The 17933-nt window shown below is 43.6% G+C and overlaps 2 protein-coding genes across 2 annotated transcripts; one reads left to right on the top strand and one right to left on the bottom strand.

Moving 5' to 3' along the window:
- Positions 1 to 957: 957 nt before the first annotated feature.
- LOC123111650 (mediator of DNA damage checkpoint protein 1) lies at positions 958 to 12478 on the bottom strand. Its single transcript, XM_044532482.1, has 10 exons — positions 12250 to 12478; positions 12026 to 12095; positions 11217 to 11945; positions 8723 to 10248; positions 3162 to 3794; positions 2812 to 3081; positions 2651 to 2731; positions 1978 to 2089; positions 1814 to 1880; positions 958 to 1709 (listed from the first exon to the last, which is right to left on the bottom strand). Exons 2-10 carry the CDS (start codon positions 12075 to 12077, stop codon positions 1613 to 1615), a joined length of 3567 nt encoding a protein of 1188 aa, XP_044388417.1. The 5' UTR covers positions 12078 to 12095; positions 12250 to 12478; the 3' UTR covers positions 958 to 1612.
- Positions 12479 to 12634: 156 nt separating this feature from the next.
- LOC123111635 (nucleolar MIF4G domain-containing protein 1) lies at positions 12635 to 17933 on the top strand. Its single transcript, XM_044532461.1, has 14 exons — positions 12635 to 12860; positions 13421 to 13485; positions 13597 to 13688; positions 13780 to 14437; positions 14563 to 14630; positions 14757 to 14839; positions 15509 to 15608; positions 15796 to 15881; positions 15969 to 16051; positions 16210 to 16346; positions 16437 to 16538; positions 16627 to 16920; positions 17009 to 17131; positions 17354 to 17933. Exons 2-14 carry the CDS (start codon positions 13479 to 13481, stop codon positions 17741 to 17743), a joined length of 2223 nt encoding a protein of 740 aa, XP_044388396.1. The 5' UTR covers positions 12635 to 12860; positions 13421 to 13478; the 3' UTR covers positions 17744 to 17933.

The raw sequence follows: 17933 nt of genomic DNA on the forward strand, positions 1-17933 counted from the left end.
AATATGGGAGCAACCAACAAAGTCCATCCAGCGTTTCGAAGGATACATTGAAGGAAGAGGTCTATACGCCAAACGGCAGATGGTGGTGGGCTCAAGATCTGTAGTGCTCGGAAAGGTCTTCAATTTCACGGCCCTGTACGTTCTCACGGGCTGCACACCCGTCACACTATCAACAGCTGACATGTTCGCGGCTCTAAACAGGCAACCACTGTCCCAATCCTAGAGCATCAAGGCTGCCTCGCCGTTCATAAAACTGTATCTTATTTATTTGGCTTACTCCGGTATCTCACGAAGACATAACACTTGTAAGATCTATGCCACTACATAGATCTCCTTGAACAGTAAGATTTGATAAACCAAAAGTAGTCTGCGCCTTGAGTATTGAACTACCGATAGGACGGCAGGGCATGTTGGTATATATATAGCTGCCCGCCTGCACCATTTGTATGGAGTCACAAGTAAGTATAGTTGGTGCTGTCATGCAACCTTGGTGCTAGCTAAGCCAGCTCTTTGAGAAGAGGAACGAAACCTGTGATTGCTTCACGTGATTCTTCTTCTATCCCAGGCGTAGTGTGCTTGTGTCCTTTCAAGGTCTATGTACCGCAACGGACTTGACCACTTGTTCCGACTCATAGCCACATTCGGACTGCGTCGGCAGTTCTCAGTTCCTCGACAAAAGAAAATGCAAGTGAAAGAGAATTGCAGGTTTATTTTCCTAAAGCGGTCTTGTTCAGTTAACAGGGAATTCAGGCAAAAGGCATGGATCGAGGGGGATTAAATCTCCTACAAGGTAAAGTCCCCTCCAATCCTCTCCAATCGCTTTGATAGGGGTATAACAGAACAAGGACTTGTAGGTTCCAGCTGAGAACACCAGGAAAAGATAAGGTTAAAGAATGTCATGTATCTCAGAAGCTAGATCACTTCTCGATCAACAAGTTAAAACGGCCTCAACAAAAATGGATGGAATTATCAGCTTCGTTATCAATTAGGTATCAATGAGAACATCAAGACGAAAGAGTTATCATTGAGTGTTTTCATGTGATCGCCACTTCACCATAATAACTGCACCCCTGTTTCTATGTACTTCGCATATTAGCTTTGTCTTGGGTCAAACTTTCTAAACTTTAACCAAGTTTATACAAAAAACATCCACAATACCAAGTCAATACCATTAGACTCATCATTCAATATATTTTCATACCATATATACTCCCTCTGTAAACAAATATAAGTGCGTATAGATCACTATTTTAGTGTTCTAAACGCTCTTATATTTCTTTACGGAGGGAGTATTTGTTATTGTGAAAGTTTAGATTGTTTTCGATGAACTTGGTCTAAAGTTTGACTTAGGTCAAAGCTAATATGGAGAGTAAATAAAAACAGAGGGAGTATTAAGAGAGGAGGATCAACCAATCAAGGCAGCCATTAGAACTGGCCATCATAACTCATGAGCAGCTACAAGCGTGACCAAGATGCATGCAACTAAAGGTTTAAAGCAACCGAGACATATAAACACCCTACAACTTACAGATTTTAATCACAACCGAGCTAGAACTCGAGGATGGGCACAGGCATGGGCTGTACCACACCATACATTTACACTGCTATGGTATCAACTCTTCGATACGGGCACAAACCGCCCGTGCGCACCGTCTTTCAGCCACCTCGTCGAGCGGGTCTGCTTCACACGGTCCAAGAAAAGGCGGTGCCTGCATGCAGATTAACAAACAATGGGGCATCGGTCTATCTATCAAGGGAAAATTCAAGTTTAAATTATTTGAAACAAGCCTAGCATCAGGGTTTCGTCACAAACCTCTCGTAATCGAGCTTCTGGGTGACTATACCGTTCAGCAGAAGCTCCGCATCGAAAACATCAACACCTGCAGGTTCATCTTTACATAAGGTGGCAGTCCAGATTCTGATTCTGGACGACAAAATACAGAGCAGAGTGAGATATACGATATAACTAATCATAACCTTTCTCGACGAGTGGAGCGCATGTTTCGTAGTCCTCTTCACATGAGATGACCAGTAGGTCATCTGGTGCTTCCTTTTCCTTCCTTATGGACCTACCCATCCTCTCCAATGGCTGCACAAAATCCACAAAGTTAAAGGACAGAACTGCATCGTTCTGCAAATCAAGAGCTTTGTGGCAAGCAGCAGGATGCATGATTATGAGAAGTTAAGATCCCACGGCAAATATGGGAGTATGGTACAAAAAAGAGTAAAAAAACAAGCTCGTAAAAACAGAGTACTTAAACAAGTAAAAATATTCTGCAGTTTTCTGGAACTTAATGAACCCTACAACCAGAGTACCTGAATGAGTAAAAATAATCTGAAGTTTTGTGTAACTTCATGAATCCTAAAACCAAAGTACCTAAATAAGTAAAAATAATCTTCCTTTGTACGAAAAGATTAATCAAACATTTGGCCTGATAGCCAGCTAATATTTTTTGACGGCTTTATTCACGGACAGAATAGGTTTATTGGTTTCGCATGACATTACCATACAGACTGCAAAATTGACACTAGCAAATGGTTCCAAGCAGATCCTATACATCTGATTCTAGATATCATCCAGCCAATGTAAACATGCCATTTAAGCACAAACAACATTAAGTATTTTTCAAAAAGAATATATGGCAATAACCTGCCCAGAAGATGCGGAAACCAAGCTAGTCACCACCTCTCGACTTGGCTTCACATTTCGTGTCACAAACACTCTTTTCCCCTGCATTTTTTTTAATAAATATAATTAGAAAACGATCTAGGAAAGACTGAGGCAAAAGAAAATTATACAATTCACTTTACCAAGAGCAGAGGACTCTTGCAAGCTGATGCCAGTGATATAGGCATGCTGAAACCCATCTCCTTTTCCTTTTTGGCATCCCTCAGAATATATTTCTTATCGTTTACAAAACAGCCTGCTGCTCCACAACTTTCAAGCCACATTGATGTCACCACCAGTTTGCCACGTGTAACTGCCTCCAGCATATTCTTTGTGCGGTAAAAACCATCCCCCACAAAATGTGTTGCATCTGCAACGGAAAGTGCTTCATGGGCTCCTAAGCGTGCCAAGATCTACAACATAGCGTTACAATTATACCTCATTTCAAATAATTAATGACTAGAATGTACCAACACAGAAATATAGTAGTTACCTTCTTCTGACGCTTGATCACATCCTCATCCAAATGATGGCTGAAAATAATACTGCAACTCGTCATATCTTTTCTTCTAGAATCCTTTCGGTATCGACTTGGTAGAGCATTTTCAGGATCTAACTCCAGCAGCTCTTTGGCAACAGAGGATTTCAACAAGCTCCTATTTGAAGCTTTTGAAGGATTTAGAGGACTGAAAGTAGGTGACAATTTGTTTACCACTTTAGAAGATGTTTTCAGGGCACTATTCGGAACTGGAGAGTTACATTTTGGTGAGTTGCTTGCATTCTTAACACCGGGTGATTTCTTTTGTCGCCGATCAGAGCTACTAAAACCAGAAGTTTTGCTGTTAACTCCCGATGAAGAATCAAGTACAGGAGAAGCAGCTGATGATTGTGTGATAATACTAGACAGCAAAGAAGTTGATCTGCAATCGGAGCGCTCCCTCCTTGCATACGTTAGCAGTTCTGAACTGCTAATAAAAATCCGTCTTTTCTTGGATGGCCTTGTCACATCATGACCTATAGCAGCCTCGGTAACTGCAGGAGCCTTTGCCTGTACAACTGCAGTAGGTGTTCTTCTCTGTTTGGGGTGAGATGAGGGCTCTCTGCGGAAGACTTGATGTTGGTAGTACTTGTAAGCAAAGGTAGAAGTTTGGCAAGGACCAAAATGTAAAATGTATCGTGTACTTATCTAACTCTGAGAAGGAATGGAGAGTGTTCGATAGCCTTCCAGAAAATTGCCAGTCCATAGCCTTCCATTTCTCTTGTGAGTTTACTGTAGCGCAGGAAATCTCAGGCGATAGTCCGGCGAATCCAACATGGCATCAGAGCTTGGGGATGATTCGGCCGTCGGTGGATGTGCCGGTGGCGCTGGGCCGTGCTGAGGCAGTGGAAGCACTGAAGGGGAGCTGTTGAAGCCGGTCCCTGGAGGTGTGCGGCGGCGAATCGGCGAGCAGCAGGAGGCGGACGTGCGCTGCTTGAATCGGTGGCTCCGGCGGCTACCGGCGCTGGCAACAGAGAGGTTGCGTGGTGAGGGCAGCGCGTGCTGATGGTAGAGGCAAGCTGCGGGCGTGCGGGGCTGCGCGTACAACAGGGAGGAGGAGGTCTCACTAGCAGCTAGGAGCAGCGGCACAGGTGCGAGTAGGAAGAGCAGTGCCTGGTGCCTCACGCAGGAGGAGAGGAGCGTGCGGCCAGGAGTGGTCGGAGTGCTGCTCTCGGAAGGTACAGGATTTGGGCGCAGCGTGCGCACACGAGCAGAGAAGAAGGTCTCATTCTGTTCGTGACTGCTGCAGCAGAGAAAGCAGACAGAGAAGCAGGGGAGAGACAGAGAGCTCCAAAGCTTGCTGTGCTGCAAGAGGAGAGGAGCAAGAAGAAATTGAACCTATATTCAGACTCAGTGCGTGTTTTGGCTGGTTGGTCTGAAGAGAAGCAGTTGACAGCCGGACTACACAATTTGGAGAAGGTAGCTTGAAGACGAGTCTCGGTTCAACAATGGAAGTGAGAAGGAACACTAACTGTGGTGTTTACTCATTTGGTACTAGAGGTGGATATTGCAGCGTAGTTGATGGAGTCACTGCTACAAGGGACGATGGTTCAGGTAGAGGTAAAGGATGTGGTAGTGGTACTGCAAAATCATGGCAGCGAGAAGGGGATTGGCTGTGTCCAAATACAAGATGTCAGAATGTAAATTTTGCATTCCGAGGTGTCTGTAATCGCTGTCGGGCAGCACGCCCTGCTGATGTTAGTGCAATGGGGACAACTAAAAATGGTGGAAAATCTCAGACTATTACTGTCCAAATGACTACTGATGAGTTGAAGAAGTGGCTTCAGTTCAAGGAAGGAATCATTGATGAAAGGTCAACAACCAAGATATTTGCTACATCTGCTAACCCCTGTGGTGATACTTCGAAATTTGTGAAAGGAAGTTATTTTGAGGCTGGTACACAGTGGTTAATAGACTCTGGTGCGTCTAAACATATGGCCGGTTCGTATAAGGATTTCTGCAGTTATACTCCTGATTTTACAGGGCAAAATGTTAGACTTGCTGATGGTTCTGGCCAGAGTATTAAGGGGAGTAGGAACAGTTAAATGTTGCCCAGATATGACTCTATCATCTGTTTTACATGTTCCCTCATTCCCAATCAATTTGCTATCCATCAGCTGCATTACAGGAGAACTCAATTGTGCTGTAATCTTCTTCCCAACATGGTGTTTATTTCTGGAACTTGGGACAGGAAAAAAGCTTGGATCAGGAATTATGCGAGATGGTCTATACTATCTAGATGATGATATGGCACCTGATATGGCACCTGTGGCTGCTATTGTTCTGTCTCAGTCATCATTGCAAGAATTTCTTCTTCATCATCGCAGGCTGGGACACATGTCCTTTAACACCCTGGGTCAGTTGTATCCTAACCTATATAATAAAATTTGCAAGGAAAGTCTAGTATGTGACGCCTGCCAGTACGGGAAGCTAACCCGTAGTATATATATTTCATCTGATCACAGAAGTACAGTGCCATTTCAAACTATCCACTCAGATGTATGGGGTCCTAGTGGGGTGTGGTCACTTTATGGATACAAATCATTTGTTACATTCATCGACTGTTGCACTAGGACTACTTGGGTTTATGTATTGAGAAATAAAAGTGATGTGTTTGAATGCTTTAGGGATTTCCACAACCTAATCATAAATCAATATGATGCACGGGTGAAAATATTCCGAACTGACAATGGTACAGAATATGTAAATAACCAATTTGATGAGTACCTGTCAAGCTTTGGAATTATCCATCAAACTAGTTGCCCAGGCACCTCCCAGCAAAATGGTCTGGCGGAGAGGAAGAATAGACATCTTTTGGAAATCACACGGTGTATAATGTTGGCTATGAATGTACCTAAATATTTGTGGAGTGAGGCTGTGATGACAGCTGCATATTTAATGAATAGAATGCCATCTCGGGTGCTTAACAACAAGACACCAATCGAGTGTTTAACGGGTAAGACTACATATGTGGTGCCACCAAAGGTGTTTGGATGTGTTTGCTTTGTGAGGGATCATAGACCATCAGTTGGGAAGCTTGACCCTAGAGCAGTGAAATGTATATTTGTGGGATACTCTGGAAAACAGAAGGGTTATAAATGTTGGTGCCCATCTGAAAAGCGGATGTTTGTGAGCATGGATGTAGTGTTCAGGGAGCATGAACCTTTCTATGGGGAACCAGTAGATTTAACTGATGTCTTTCCTGATTTATATGTTAATGATGCTACAGATCTGGACAACGAGACAGGAGAAGATAAAGGTGAAGAATATAATGAAGCAGCATCCAGGAATATGATTGTTGGAGTGATTCCAGCTGCAGATATGTATAACGGTGAAGATGAAGGTACATCAGGAGCTGAACAGGAACAGACGCAGGGGGAGCTACGAGATGAATCAAATGAAGCTGTTAAGTGGCCAAAACCAAATGAAGAACAAGAAGTTCAGGTGTATAAAAGGAGACACCGATCTGAGAAGGAAGTTATCCCATCTAGGTGTGATCATGAAGCTCAAGAAACTCCTGCAGTACAAACACAAGAAACCTTGCCAAGTGTGACACAATCAGATGTGCATGAGTCATCTCCACAAGTCGATGGTACGCTTCCCTTACTATTGGATGAGTTAGATATTCCTATCGCTCGCAGAAAGCAGCCACGTTCCACTGCAGGGAAATTACCACCAAATCTATCTCAATATGATGTTTCTAATTATGTCTCATATGTATCATTGGGCTCCCAATATAAATCATTTATAGCTGCACTCGATTCCACTCTACCTATACCACGTGATTGGCAGGAGGCGAAACAATATCCGGAGTGGAAAGCTGCTATGATAGAGGAGATGACAGCACTTGATAAAAATAATACTTGGGTACTCACTACTCTTCCTCCTAACAAAAGGGCTGTTGGTTGTAAATGGGTATTTACTGTAAAACAAAATTCAGAGGGAAAAGTAGAAAGATATAAAGCCAGGTTAGTGGCAAAGGGGTATAGTCAAACTTATGGAGTGGACTATGATGAGACCTTCGCACCAGTGGCGAAAATGAACACCATTAGGGCTCTCATATCTATAGCTGCAAATAATAAGTGGAGGTTATTTCAAATGGATGTTAAAAATGCTTTTCTTCATGGAGATTTGAAAGAAGAGGTTTATATGGAGATTCCCCCTGGGTTTGGTACACAAGAAACAGAGGGTAAAGTGTGTAGGCTGAAAAGGTCTCTATATGGTTTGAAACAGTCACCTAGAGCATGGTTTGGACGACTTAGAAAGGAGATATGCTCTATTGGTTATCGACAAAGCAATGCAGATCACACCCTTTTCTTTAAGTACCAGAGTGGCAAGATTGTCATCCTTATTGTGTATGTTGATGATATTGTGATCACAGGCAATGATGATGATGGGATAGCATTCCTAAAGAAGATGTTGGCCAAGTCATTTGAAGTTAAGGATCTGGGTTTTCTCCATTATTTCTTGGGAATTGAGGTTGCATATGGATCACAAGGCATTTACTTATCGCAAAGAAAATATGTACTTGATTTACTCGCTGAAACTGGCATGCTAAATTGTAGACCAGCGACAACTCCAATTGAGCAGAACCATCGTATTCGAGCAGATTCTGGTGATCCTGTGGACAAACATCAATATCAAAGGTTAGTTGGTCGGTTAATTTATTTATCACACACTAGGCCAGACATTGCCTATGCTGTTAGCTTGGTGAGCAGATTTATGCATGACCCGAGATCAAGTCATTTAGATGTTGTGCACAGAATACTAAGATATCTTAAAGGTTGTCCGGGAAGAGGGATTCTATTTTCTAATCATGGACACTTAAAAGTAGAGGGTTTTACTGATGCTGATTGGGCTGGGTGCCTAGACGATAGAAGGTCTACATCTGGCTACTGTGTTTTCGTTGGTGGTAATCTTGTTAGTTGGAGGAGCAAAAAACAAAGTGTGGTGGCACGATCTACTGCTGAAGCAGAGTTTAGATCCATGGCTTCAGGATTATGTGAATTGATGTGGTTGAGGATACTATTATCTGAACTTAGGCTTTTTGATGGAGGACCACTGCAACTTTTTGTGATAACCAGGCTGTAATCAAGTTAATACACAATCCAGTCCAGCATGATAGAACTAAACACATCGAAATTGATAGACATTTCATAAAAGAAAAGTTAGACGAGGGACTTCTCCAAGTTGGCTTTGTTAGATCTGAAAATCAACTTGCAGATGTATTAACAAAGGGTGTTAGTGTTGTATCTTTTGAAAAATTATGTAGCAAGATGGGGCTCATAAATATATTTGCCCCATCTTGAGGGGGAGTGTTGGTAGTACTTGTAAGCAAAGGTAGAAGTTTGGCAAGGACCAAAATGTAAAATGTATCGTGTACTTATCTAACTCTGAGAAGGAATGGAGAGTGTTCGATAGCCTTCCAGAAAATTGCCAGTCCATAGCCTTCCATTTCTCTTGTGAGTTTACTGTAGCGCAGGAAATCTCAGGCGATAGTCCGGCGAATCCAACACTTGAGTTGTTGGTTCATCTCTTAATGGTTCAAGGTTCTGAGCAACATTTGCACTGGTATGCCGAATGCTTGCATCAGTACTTTGCTGAAGACCCTGAGCATTATTTGCACATGTATTCTCTGTGTTTTCTTTTAACACAGAACCCGAACCATATTCTGCGGTTCTCTCACTAATCATCGGTCTCTCGAGTACATGTTCACTATGATTATTTCTTACTTCTCCAACAGTGGCCTTCTTTAAGTTCTTATTAGAACATAACTCAGGAGACTCATAGAGGTTATTTCTACCAGTGTGCCTTGTTCGATGAGCAATAGGTGTACTGTCATACTTATTTCCATCAACTATCTTCGCAACTTTATTCTTCTGTGGTACTGGCTTTGCCTGCTTATGTTTCTCCTTTGTTGCACGATCTTCTAAATTTTGTCGCATGTCTTTCTGAGGTTTGTGGTTCATCTCAGTTACTTTTATTCTTTTAGAACGTGTCGTGACACCTTCCTGGACGCTGCTGGTTCTCTTTCTAGGAGGGTCACTCTTTGGGTTACTTTTTTCTACTTTAGATACAACTCTCAGATCTCTCTTCACTGGAGGTTCAACTTCGGCTGACAAGTTTTCAGCAGGGGAACTTTGTGCCAGTGCTTCTATAGCTTCGATAGCCATTTGAGTATCCTGACCAACATCATGCAAATCCACACTGACCTTTTCCAGCTGTCTTTTAATAGGTTTGGCAGTTGATAGATGATCATCCAAGTCTTTCAAAAGGTTTTTCTTAGTCCTTTTTCCAGAAGCCTTCTTACTCTTCACCTCACTTTTTAGTAGTCTCAAATCCGATAAAGGTAAAGTTTCAGTCTTCTCACAAGGTTTGGACTTCGTTCTCCTTTTGCATCCCTCTATTATTTTCTTGTCAGGAGGTGCAATTTTGGTGGAGCACTTCTTTGGCCTGGGAATGTTTGATTTCCCTCTGCCAGCTGATTGTTGCAACAAGATATCCTTGTTTTTCCTGAAAAAATCACCTCCGCCATCATCCTCGCGACTATCCACCCATGCAAAGACTTCTGCCTTTCCTCTGGAACTTCTATGCCGGTCAACCTTCTCAGCCAATAGTAAAGTTCCCATCTTAATTGAAACAGGTGGCTTTGCTTTTTCTATTTTTTTTGGTGTTGGTTCTTGAGACGATATGCCGCCATTAATTGAGATCAACCCTTCCACAAAGTCCAAAGCATTTGCTTGAGATAGCTCACCAGGCTCCTGTGATCCGAGATAGCTTAGTCCAGCAAAACACCTGCTCTTGATTTCATTCTCTTCGTTCGTTGTGTCAGCAAAAAGCTTCTTTGCTGTTGAGCACCTGCCTTTGCTTTTACTCCCGTCTTTTTCATGGCTCTGTACATAACCAAAAGACCCGTCATCAATCCCACGACCTGGGCAATCACCAAAGAACGCATTACACGAGGTAGAGTTGTCTACAATTTCCGTTCGGAGAAATGTTCCATTGGTCAAATCATGCCTTTTCCCTCGTTCCAAACTTCTGACTGTGGCAAGATCACATGTTTGTCACAGGAGAGCATGTTAGAAAACAAAAAACTAGATTTCAGTTTACTGCTACAGTTTTAGTAGGGAAACTAAGGTTAAGACATCAACAAAAATGTTCTTCATGTTCTAGTTCAGGAAAATATATTTGATGACCAAGGGATGTCTTGAGTATCAGATTTGTGTAACATCAAGGCATCAGTATTGATCTAAAAACAACAAAATATACAAATGATTTACAAGCCTTTACTCACAATATAAGGATCAACCAGGACTTAGCATGCTTTCCACAGAACATCGCATATGTATAACAAGAGCCTATAGGCCTAGAATTTTGCAATATCAAAAAATTCTGGATGAAAAGCCAGAGAACACCATATTCAAGTAGATTCAATTACCATATCACCTTGTGTGTCCAAAAAAAATCATGTGTACCGAATAAATGAAGTGCCTAATTGCTGATACTTGCATTACCCTTGGAAGTAGCTAGAACTATTAGATAGAAGCATAGGCAAGATCTCTAGCGTGTAAGGCTAAACCAATGAAAGCATGCAATTCTTTATCATGTGAAACTAGAGGTATTAAGAACCCTTTTTTTTTACTAATGACAATAATTTGTCATGTTACTTCTCTTGCAGCAACAAAGAAAAATCATGGGTATAACTGCAAGAGACCTACAGCTTAATCACCTCTTTGCCAGGACATATAACAAACATAAGGAACAAAAACGTAATGGGACCAAGGTAGTGTTAGGAGACCACATTTTTTAATTGTTCAGGGTACAGTTTGCAACCACATGTATGGCTGCTTACTTCCACATCTATTCAAGGATAACCACTGAAAACCACAGGACATTTACTGCAAGGTGCCACATCAACATCCCAGAATGAACTTTAATGAATCTTACATTAAAAAATGACAATGTGGAGCTATATAACTAGAAAGGCATAGTTAGCCGGTGATAACTAACCTGTGTCACCCTCTTCTTCCGTGGAAGCATCAGAATCTACCGAATCCTCGGCATAATCCTTCACATATGTCTCATTATTTGGCAGGCCCTCATCGTCACTTTGCACTTGAGTGCCCTGGCTCAACTCATCGTCAGCATCATCACCCATCTCTTTATCCGAGTCTTCAACCAACTGGGTCATCCCACGTTGATCGGCAGCATCATCATCGCTGCTATCATTTACCCTCTCCTCTTCCTGACATTCCTCGACCAACTGGGTCGTCCCCCGTTGAACGGCAGCCTCATCATCGCTGCTATCATTTACTCTCTCCTCTCCCTGACATTCCTCGACCAACTGGGTCTCGCCACTCCCACCATCCTCAACCTCGCATTCTTCAATCAACTGGGTCCTATCCCCGTCACCAGCTTCATCCTCCGTGCTGCCACCATCTTCCTCTTCATCCTCCTCTACCGCCTGCGTCTGCCCAGCGACGCCACCGGCATCATCCTCTGAGTCCTCCACCACCTGCGTGTCATCAGACATCCTCTCCTCCCCCTCCCCCTCAAATTCATCATCAACCGGCTCGGTCTCGTCGTCCTCGTCCAGCGGCTGCGTCTCACCATACAGCACGCCGGCGTCTCCCCCACTCTGCGTCGTGTCGCCGGAGCTAACTGGAGACCCTAATCTCAGACCGTTGTCATCCTCCTCGCCCCCGCTCTGCGTCGTGGCGCCGGAGCTAACTGGAGACCCTATTGGCAGCCGCCGCAAACCTAAGGTCAGCACATTTACACCAACCGCTCACGAAAAAGAACAGAACCAGGAGACTCACCCAACGGCGGCGTCCCTCCGTCGTCCACGACCTGGGTCTCCCCGCCGTCCATGGCGACACAGCCACGAATCTGCGCGCACACACACACACCTCACCAATCAGCACCAACCCTAAACTCTCATCCGTTTAATAACACCATAATAATAATGAGTATAAAAGATAAAGGGGGACACACATTTGGGGGAAAAGAACAGATGGAACAATAAAAAACACAACCGCCGTACCAGGGGTTGGCCGGAGATCTGCGGGGGCGTGTCCGGGGTCCGACTTCACGAGCGGCGGCGCCTCCGCGATGGTTCGTGGAGGTGGCGCGGGGGGCGAGGAGGAAGCGGACGGGGGATCCGGCGACAAAAAATGCGGGCTTTTTCCTCTTCCCGGAGGATTCGGGGGCGGAGTCGGAGTGGGGTTTAGGCGCCGCTTGTGTCTCTCTCTCTCCTGTGGGAGGGAAACAGAGCCGGGAGAACTGCCGAAACTCGCGCCCGCTGGGGCGACGGAAGGGATAGAGGCCGTTCGTTCTCGAAGCAACGGTCAGATCGTGCTCGCGGTCTCTGGCGGGGGGTGGGTGGAGACTGCCAAATGGTCCGGGGACTTAACTGAAAAAAGCGAAACCCTTCCCCCAACAGAAGGAGGGTTTCTCTTTCCTCGCCGCCGCCGCCTGCTCGCCCCCGTCGCCCCCCCCCCCACCCCCCCCACCCCTGCTGCAACGGCGACCAAGCCGCCGCTCGCCCGCTCTGCTCCCCCCTCGCCGGCTTGCCGTCTCCCTCTGCTCCAGCCACCTCCAGCGAGGCTCGAGGACGAGGCGCCAGCCACCCAGCACCCTCCCACGAGCCACAAGGTGAGCCTCCCATCCCCTCCCCTCCCGCCTGTGACCCCGTCCGTTACTGCTCCTGTCCAGCAGCCGGTCGTGCAACGAGACACGGATTGAATGTTTGGAAGAGAAGCTCACATGAACCCGAATCAGGCAACCTCAAGAGCTTTCAAGAAATTTTGGAATGTACTCCCTCCTTTCCAAAATAGATGACCCAACTTTGTACCAAAGTTAGTACAAAGTTGGGTCATCTATTTTGGAACGGAGGGAGTAGTACAGTATTTCCTAAACTACAATGTTGTGAGACTTTGGTTGAGCTATTTATGTTACGCTTTGCCAAATACTGTAGTGTAGTAAGATTGAATTTTTTTTAGTGTGCACACCCTCCATTTGATTGCTGGGTCCGCCAGACCACCACTAATGGAATCATGTATCTGGTCTGCGGCATCTTCATATGAATGAGGCTTTCTTTTCTACATTATGGGAAACCTGGACAAAGGAACCATGAAAATTAAGAAAGTGAATTTTCAGCAGAAGAAATAAAATGGAGAGGCATTGATGCTAATCTTCTGTGGGTTTTTTATCAGCTCTGATCGAGTGGCAAGCGAGGAGGGCGGGAGCGTGGATCAGATTGGAGCAGAAATCATGACTGGTAATTTTCTCCCTGGTATCGTTGAGCTCTAATCTTCAGCAAAGCCGGGCTTGTCCTGTGGTGAATTTACAGCGCCGTCTGTTGTGTTGGTATTTTTTTTCTTTTCCTCAGGGAAGGAAGAGCAGAAGTCTCGCAAGGAGAAGCGTAAGGAAGCGAGATCGGAGAAGCACAAGCTGCGGTTTCTCTCTTGGGTTCAGCACCAGGTGACCGCACCGAAATCTTTAAAAGGAAGTAGAGAAGAGTATCTGGTAGATTAGGATTTTAATTTTGATGGGTGGAATTATCTTGATTCAGGGTGGCAAAAATAAGAAGACGGCAGTGGTGTCCATGCAACCTAGTCCAGCAGAGGAGGTAAAACCAAAGAAAGAACCCAAGAAGAGGAGGAGGGAGCCTGAGGATAGCCACAAGTCCAAGTCCAAATTCCAGGAGTATCTTGAAATGGAGATGGGTGGTGCTGCTGTGGGCAGAGAGGAGGATCTGGAGATGGAGAGGAAGCTTGCAAAAAAGCTCAGGGTGAAGAAAGGAAAGCTGGGAGGTCCAGATGATGGTATGGACGATCTTTTTGCGGATCTCGGATTTTGCGGTGACTATGGTTCGGATGGTGAAACAAAAGATACTAAACCAGAAAAGAAAAAACGGAGCAGGAAAAATAAGAATCTGAAGGATGATGCAATGGAGGGCAGTGGGAAGGTAGTCGATGATAGTAAGGTAGACAAGAAGAAAAAGAAGAGGAAAAATAAGAAAGTGAAGGACGATGCTTCGGAGGAACCGGGTGGTGGAGGTGTGGAAATGGCTGAAGAAAGTGATGTATCAGTTCATGAATCTGAGGATGAAGAGCTTAATGCGGTTGAAACGCCCCCGGCGTCAAAGGCGAAGTATGTACCTCCTAGTCTCCGTGCTATTTCTAGTTCAGAATCAGAAGAAATCTCCCTGTTACGCCGAAGAGTGAGAGGTGTGACTTCCAATTCTATCCCTTTTTTCGATTTTATGCAACACATTTCTGATTTCTTTATCATTTATATCCATTTAGTTTGGGAGCATATTCTCATGGATGGCTTCATTTCTTGTATACATCAGGACTTCTGAACAGGCTTTCGGAGTCCAATGTGGAGTCTATTACTCAGGAAGTTGCTGCAATTTTTCGCGTATAGTTCTATATCATCCCCTTTTCATCCTTCTGATACTATATTGTGAAACGTCTTTCAGATCTTTTGTTTAGCTTGATTAATGACTTAGTACTTCTGGTTCTATTCCTATTTATCTGTTCGCAGTCGATTCCACGAGGTGTTGGCTGTCAGTTAATTGGTGATGAAGTTTTGGCAAGTTGTTCCCGGGGACCTCGTGGCAATGAACAGTTAAGGATCTTCCGTATAAGTCACGTTTATTTTGTTATTACGTTAGTATGGTTACAGCTTAAAATTTCCAATATTTGTTGAAAAATGAAGACTTTAACAAAATGGTTCCGTGTAATCATTTTAGAATGAGTTCGAGGGATCAACCTTAAGACATGTGTAGGCAGATGATAAACTGGAAAGAATTGGTATCCTAAAGCTTTCATTTGGGAAAACCTTCTGTTCTGTTTAAAGTCTATACTATCCTGGCATGCTGTGCTTTTACTTTTCTTAGATATTTGTTTCACTTGATGACCTGACTGATGTTTTTAGTGTTCAAGAGAGATTATGTCTTAGATATTTGTTTCACTTGATGACCTGACTGATGTTTTTAGTGCTCAAGAGAGATTATGTTTCTGAAAATGGAAGGCTTGTTCTTTTACATCTCAAAGTTATTCTTGCCACATATTTTTTTGTGGTCCATACTTTTTGCCCATCTTTATGTTTTTGATTCGGTAATGGTACTTATTATACATCTTTGAGACCTGTCAATGTTTTCCTAACTTTGCCAGTCAAATAAAAAGGATAGGTTCTTTTTTAGATCAAACCGGCGTTTCTGTTTGTTATGGTACTCTACTAAGGTAGGAGGTTGGTGGATTGAACTAATGAAATATGTTGTTTCATTTGTGCAGGTATGCTGCTGTATTTGCAGCCTTTATTGCTGGTATGACATGCTTGGTTGGTATGGACTTTAGTGCCAAAATCCTTTCCTCTCTTGCGAAATCTTTTGAGGTATGACTATTCTGATTAAGATAACACAAGGACCTTTTACATGTCTCTGTCTACCTAAATATATCTCCATCCCTTCTGCCTTGTTATGTATCTGCTTTGTTTCAGGATACTTAAATCATGTTTATCTTTTGATGTTTCCAGTTTATTTATATTTTTCTTATATTAGTTTTTCGCCCCTTGGTGACAGGATGAGTACTCAAAAGACGATGGGTTATCAGTGAGAAATCTTATGTTACTTTTCTCTTATTTGTGCATATTCGACGTCATTGCATGGTCTGTGGTCTCACTGGAACCTATAGCGTGCTCTTTTTTATAGAAACATGTCAGAGTAAGTTCTGATGATTTTGTTTATTGTTGCAGCGATCTTGTGTATGATCTTCTCTCAGTGCTGAGTGAGCGCTTGACAGAGCTGGATGTCTCAACAGTGTTAACCATCCTGCAGTGTATGTAGCATTTATAATGTATTTCCATGCTGAAAAAAAGAACCTTTGCAATGCCTTACTCATCTTACACCATAATAACTGTTAATCTGTCATAGAACCATCCCATGTTATTCTGTTTCTGAGTGAAACTCGGGATATGTTTTTATCTTTGTGGACAGGCTGTGGAATGAAGCTGCGGGGAGATGACCCAGGTGCAATGAAAGATTTTGTACTCAGCATTCAGAACTCGGTAAGGCAGTCCAAATTGCGCTCAGCTGGCCGAGAAGATGGAAAAGCAGATCTACATAGTAAACGAGTGAGTTGTCTTGTTTTATGCACCTGTTTTAAAAAGTAATTCAAGTTGGAGTAGTTTTAAGTTTTGTATCTGGTTTAACTTGCCATGCAGATGGAGTTTATGCTTGAGACGATATGTGACATTAAGAACAACAAGAAAAGGGCCAAAGAGGATCCTTCACAGCATACCCGTGTAAAAAAGTGGCTTCAAAAGGTTTGTACCAGAACTTCATCTCCCAATGCCTGAACAGAAACCTTTTCCTGCTCATTTAGTAGTTTGTTCTGTTTTTGCTTGCCTGCAGCTAAAGTCAGAAGATATCCTCTTGCGCGGGCTAAAATGGAGTAAGCTGTTGGATCCTGAGAAAAAAGGGCAGTGGTGGTTGTCAGGGGATGTATCGTCCACAGCAGGCAATGTTGAAGATGTTGCAGCAGTTATCAGCAAGGAGGTTGTAGAGGCACAGAAACTGGTTCAGCTTGCAGCCGCCCAGCGGATGAACACAGATATACGAAGAGCAATCTTTTGCATCATAATGAGCGCCGAAGACTATGTAGACGCTTTTGACAAGATCCTGAGGCTGGACCTATCTGGGAAGCAGGTCTGCATTGTTTTTTCCTGCGAGATGCTGTTTTCTGTGTGTACGTGTGTCAATATTATTTAACTTTTTTCTCTCTATTGCTGTGCAGGATCGAGAAATTATGAGAGTCATTGTTGACTGTTGTCTGCAAGAAAAGACTTTCAATAAATATTACACAGTCCTCGCCTCCAAGCTATGTAGCCATGATAAGAATCATAAGTTCAGTTTGCAGGTATGACATTGTATTCTTATCATTTTCCATACTACATACAGTACTGCTTTCTGCCTCACCAGTTGGTGATTTACTGCTTCGTTTGCCGGGCAAGCATATATTTTTCTTAACATAGGAATTTAATAGATAAAACAAACATGTGTGCATGGAGATAAATTGATGTCCTAGAGTTGGATGAATTTAACATGTGTGTATTCCTGTTTTATTTTGGTGTCATTGCAGTACTGCATCTGGGACCGTTTTAAGGAGCTAGATGAGATGGAGTTGAATCGGTCCATGAACCTTGCGAAACTAGTTGCTGAGATGCTCGCAAGCTTCTCCTTGTCGCTGGCAACACTGAAGGTTGTCAACCTGGCGAACCCAGTGGAGATGACCCCCAAAAAGATCATGCATTTCCGGATGATGTTTGAGACCTTGATGCAGAAAGAAGACTCGCTTATGTGGAACGTCTTTACCCGTATCGCGGGGAACCCGGAGCTGGAGATGTTGAGAGATGGAATCGTGATGTTTGTCAGGCAGCATGTGATCGCCAAGGACGAAGGGAAGGAGTTGGCTGGCAAATTCAAGATCGCCAAGAAGGCGCTTGATAACTCTTCTGGAGTTTTGATGTGATCTGTCCGCCTTTTCAAGGTGGTTTCTTCCCCGTCTCAGTTACGTGGCACGATGGCTCTCAGTTTTGTTCCGCATTCTGAGGAAATGTAGGCAGGTCGTTTTTGTACGCTACATGAGATTGGTTTCTTTTGAACTGATGATGCAAATTTGTAGTGTTCCAGAAAATTAATGATTATTATTACTATACAAA

This window comes from Triticum aestivum, chromosome 1B, assembly GCF_018294505.1.
Source record: "Triticum aestivum cultivar Chinese Spring chromosome 1B, IWGSC CS RefSeq v2.1, whole genome shotgun sequence".
Lineage (NCBI taxonomy): Eukaryota > Viridiplantae > Streptophyta > Magnoliopsida > Poales > Poaceae > Triticum > Triticum aestivum.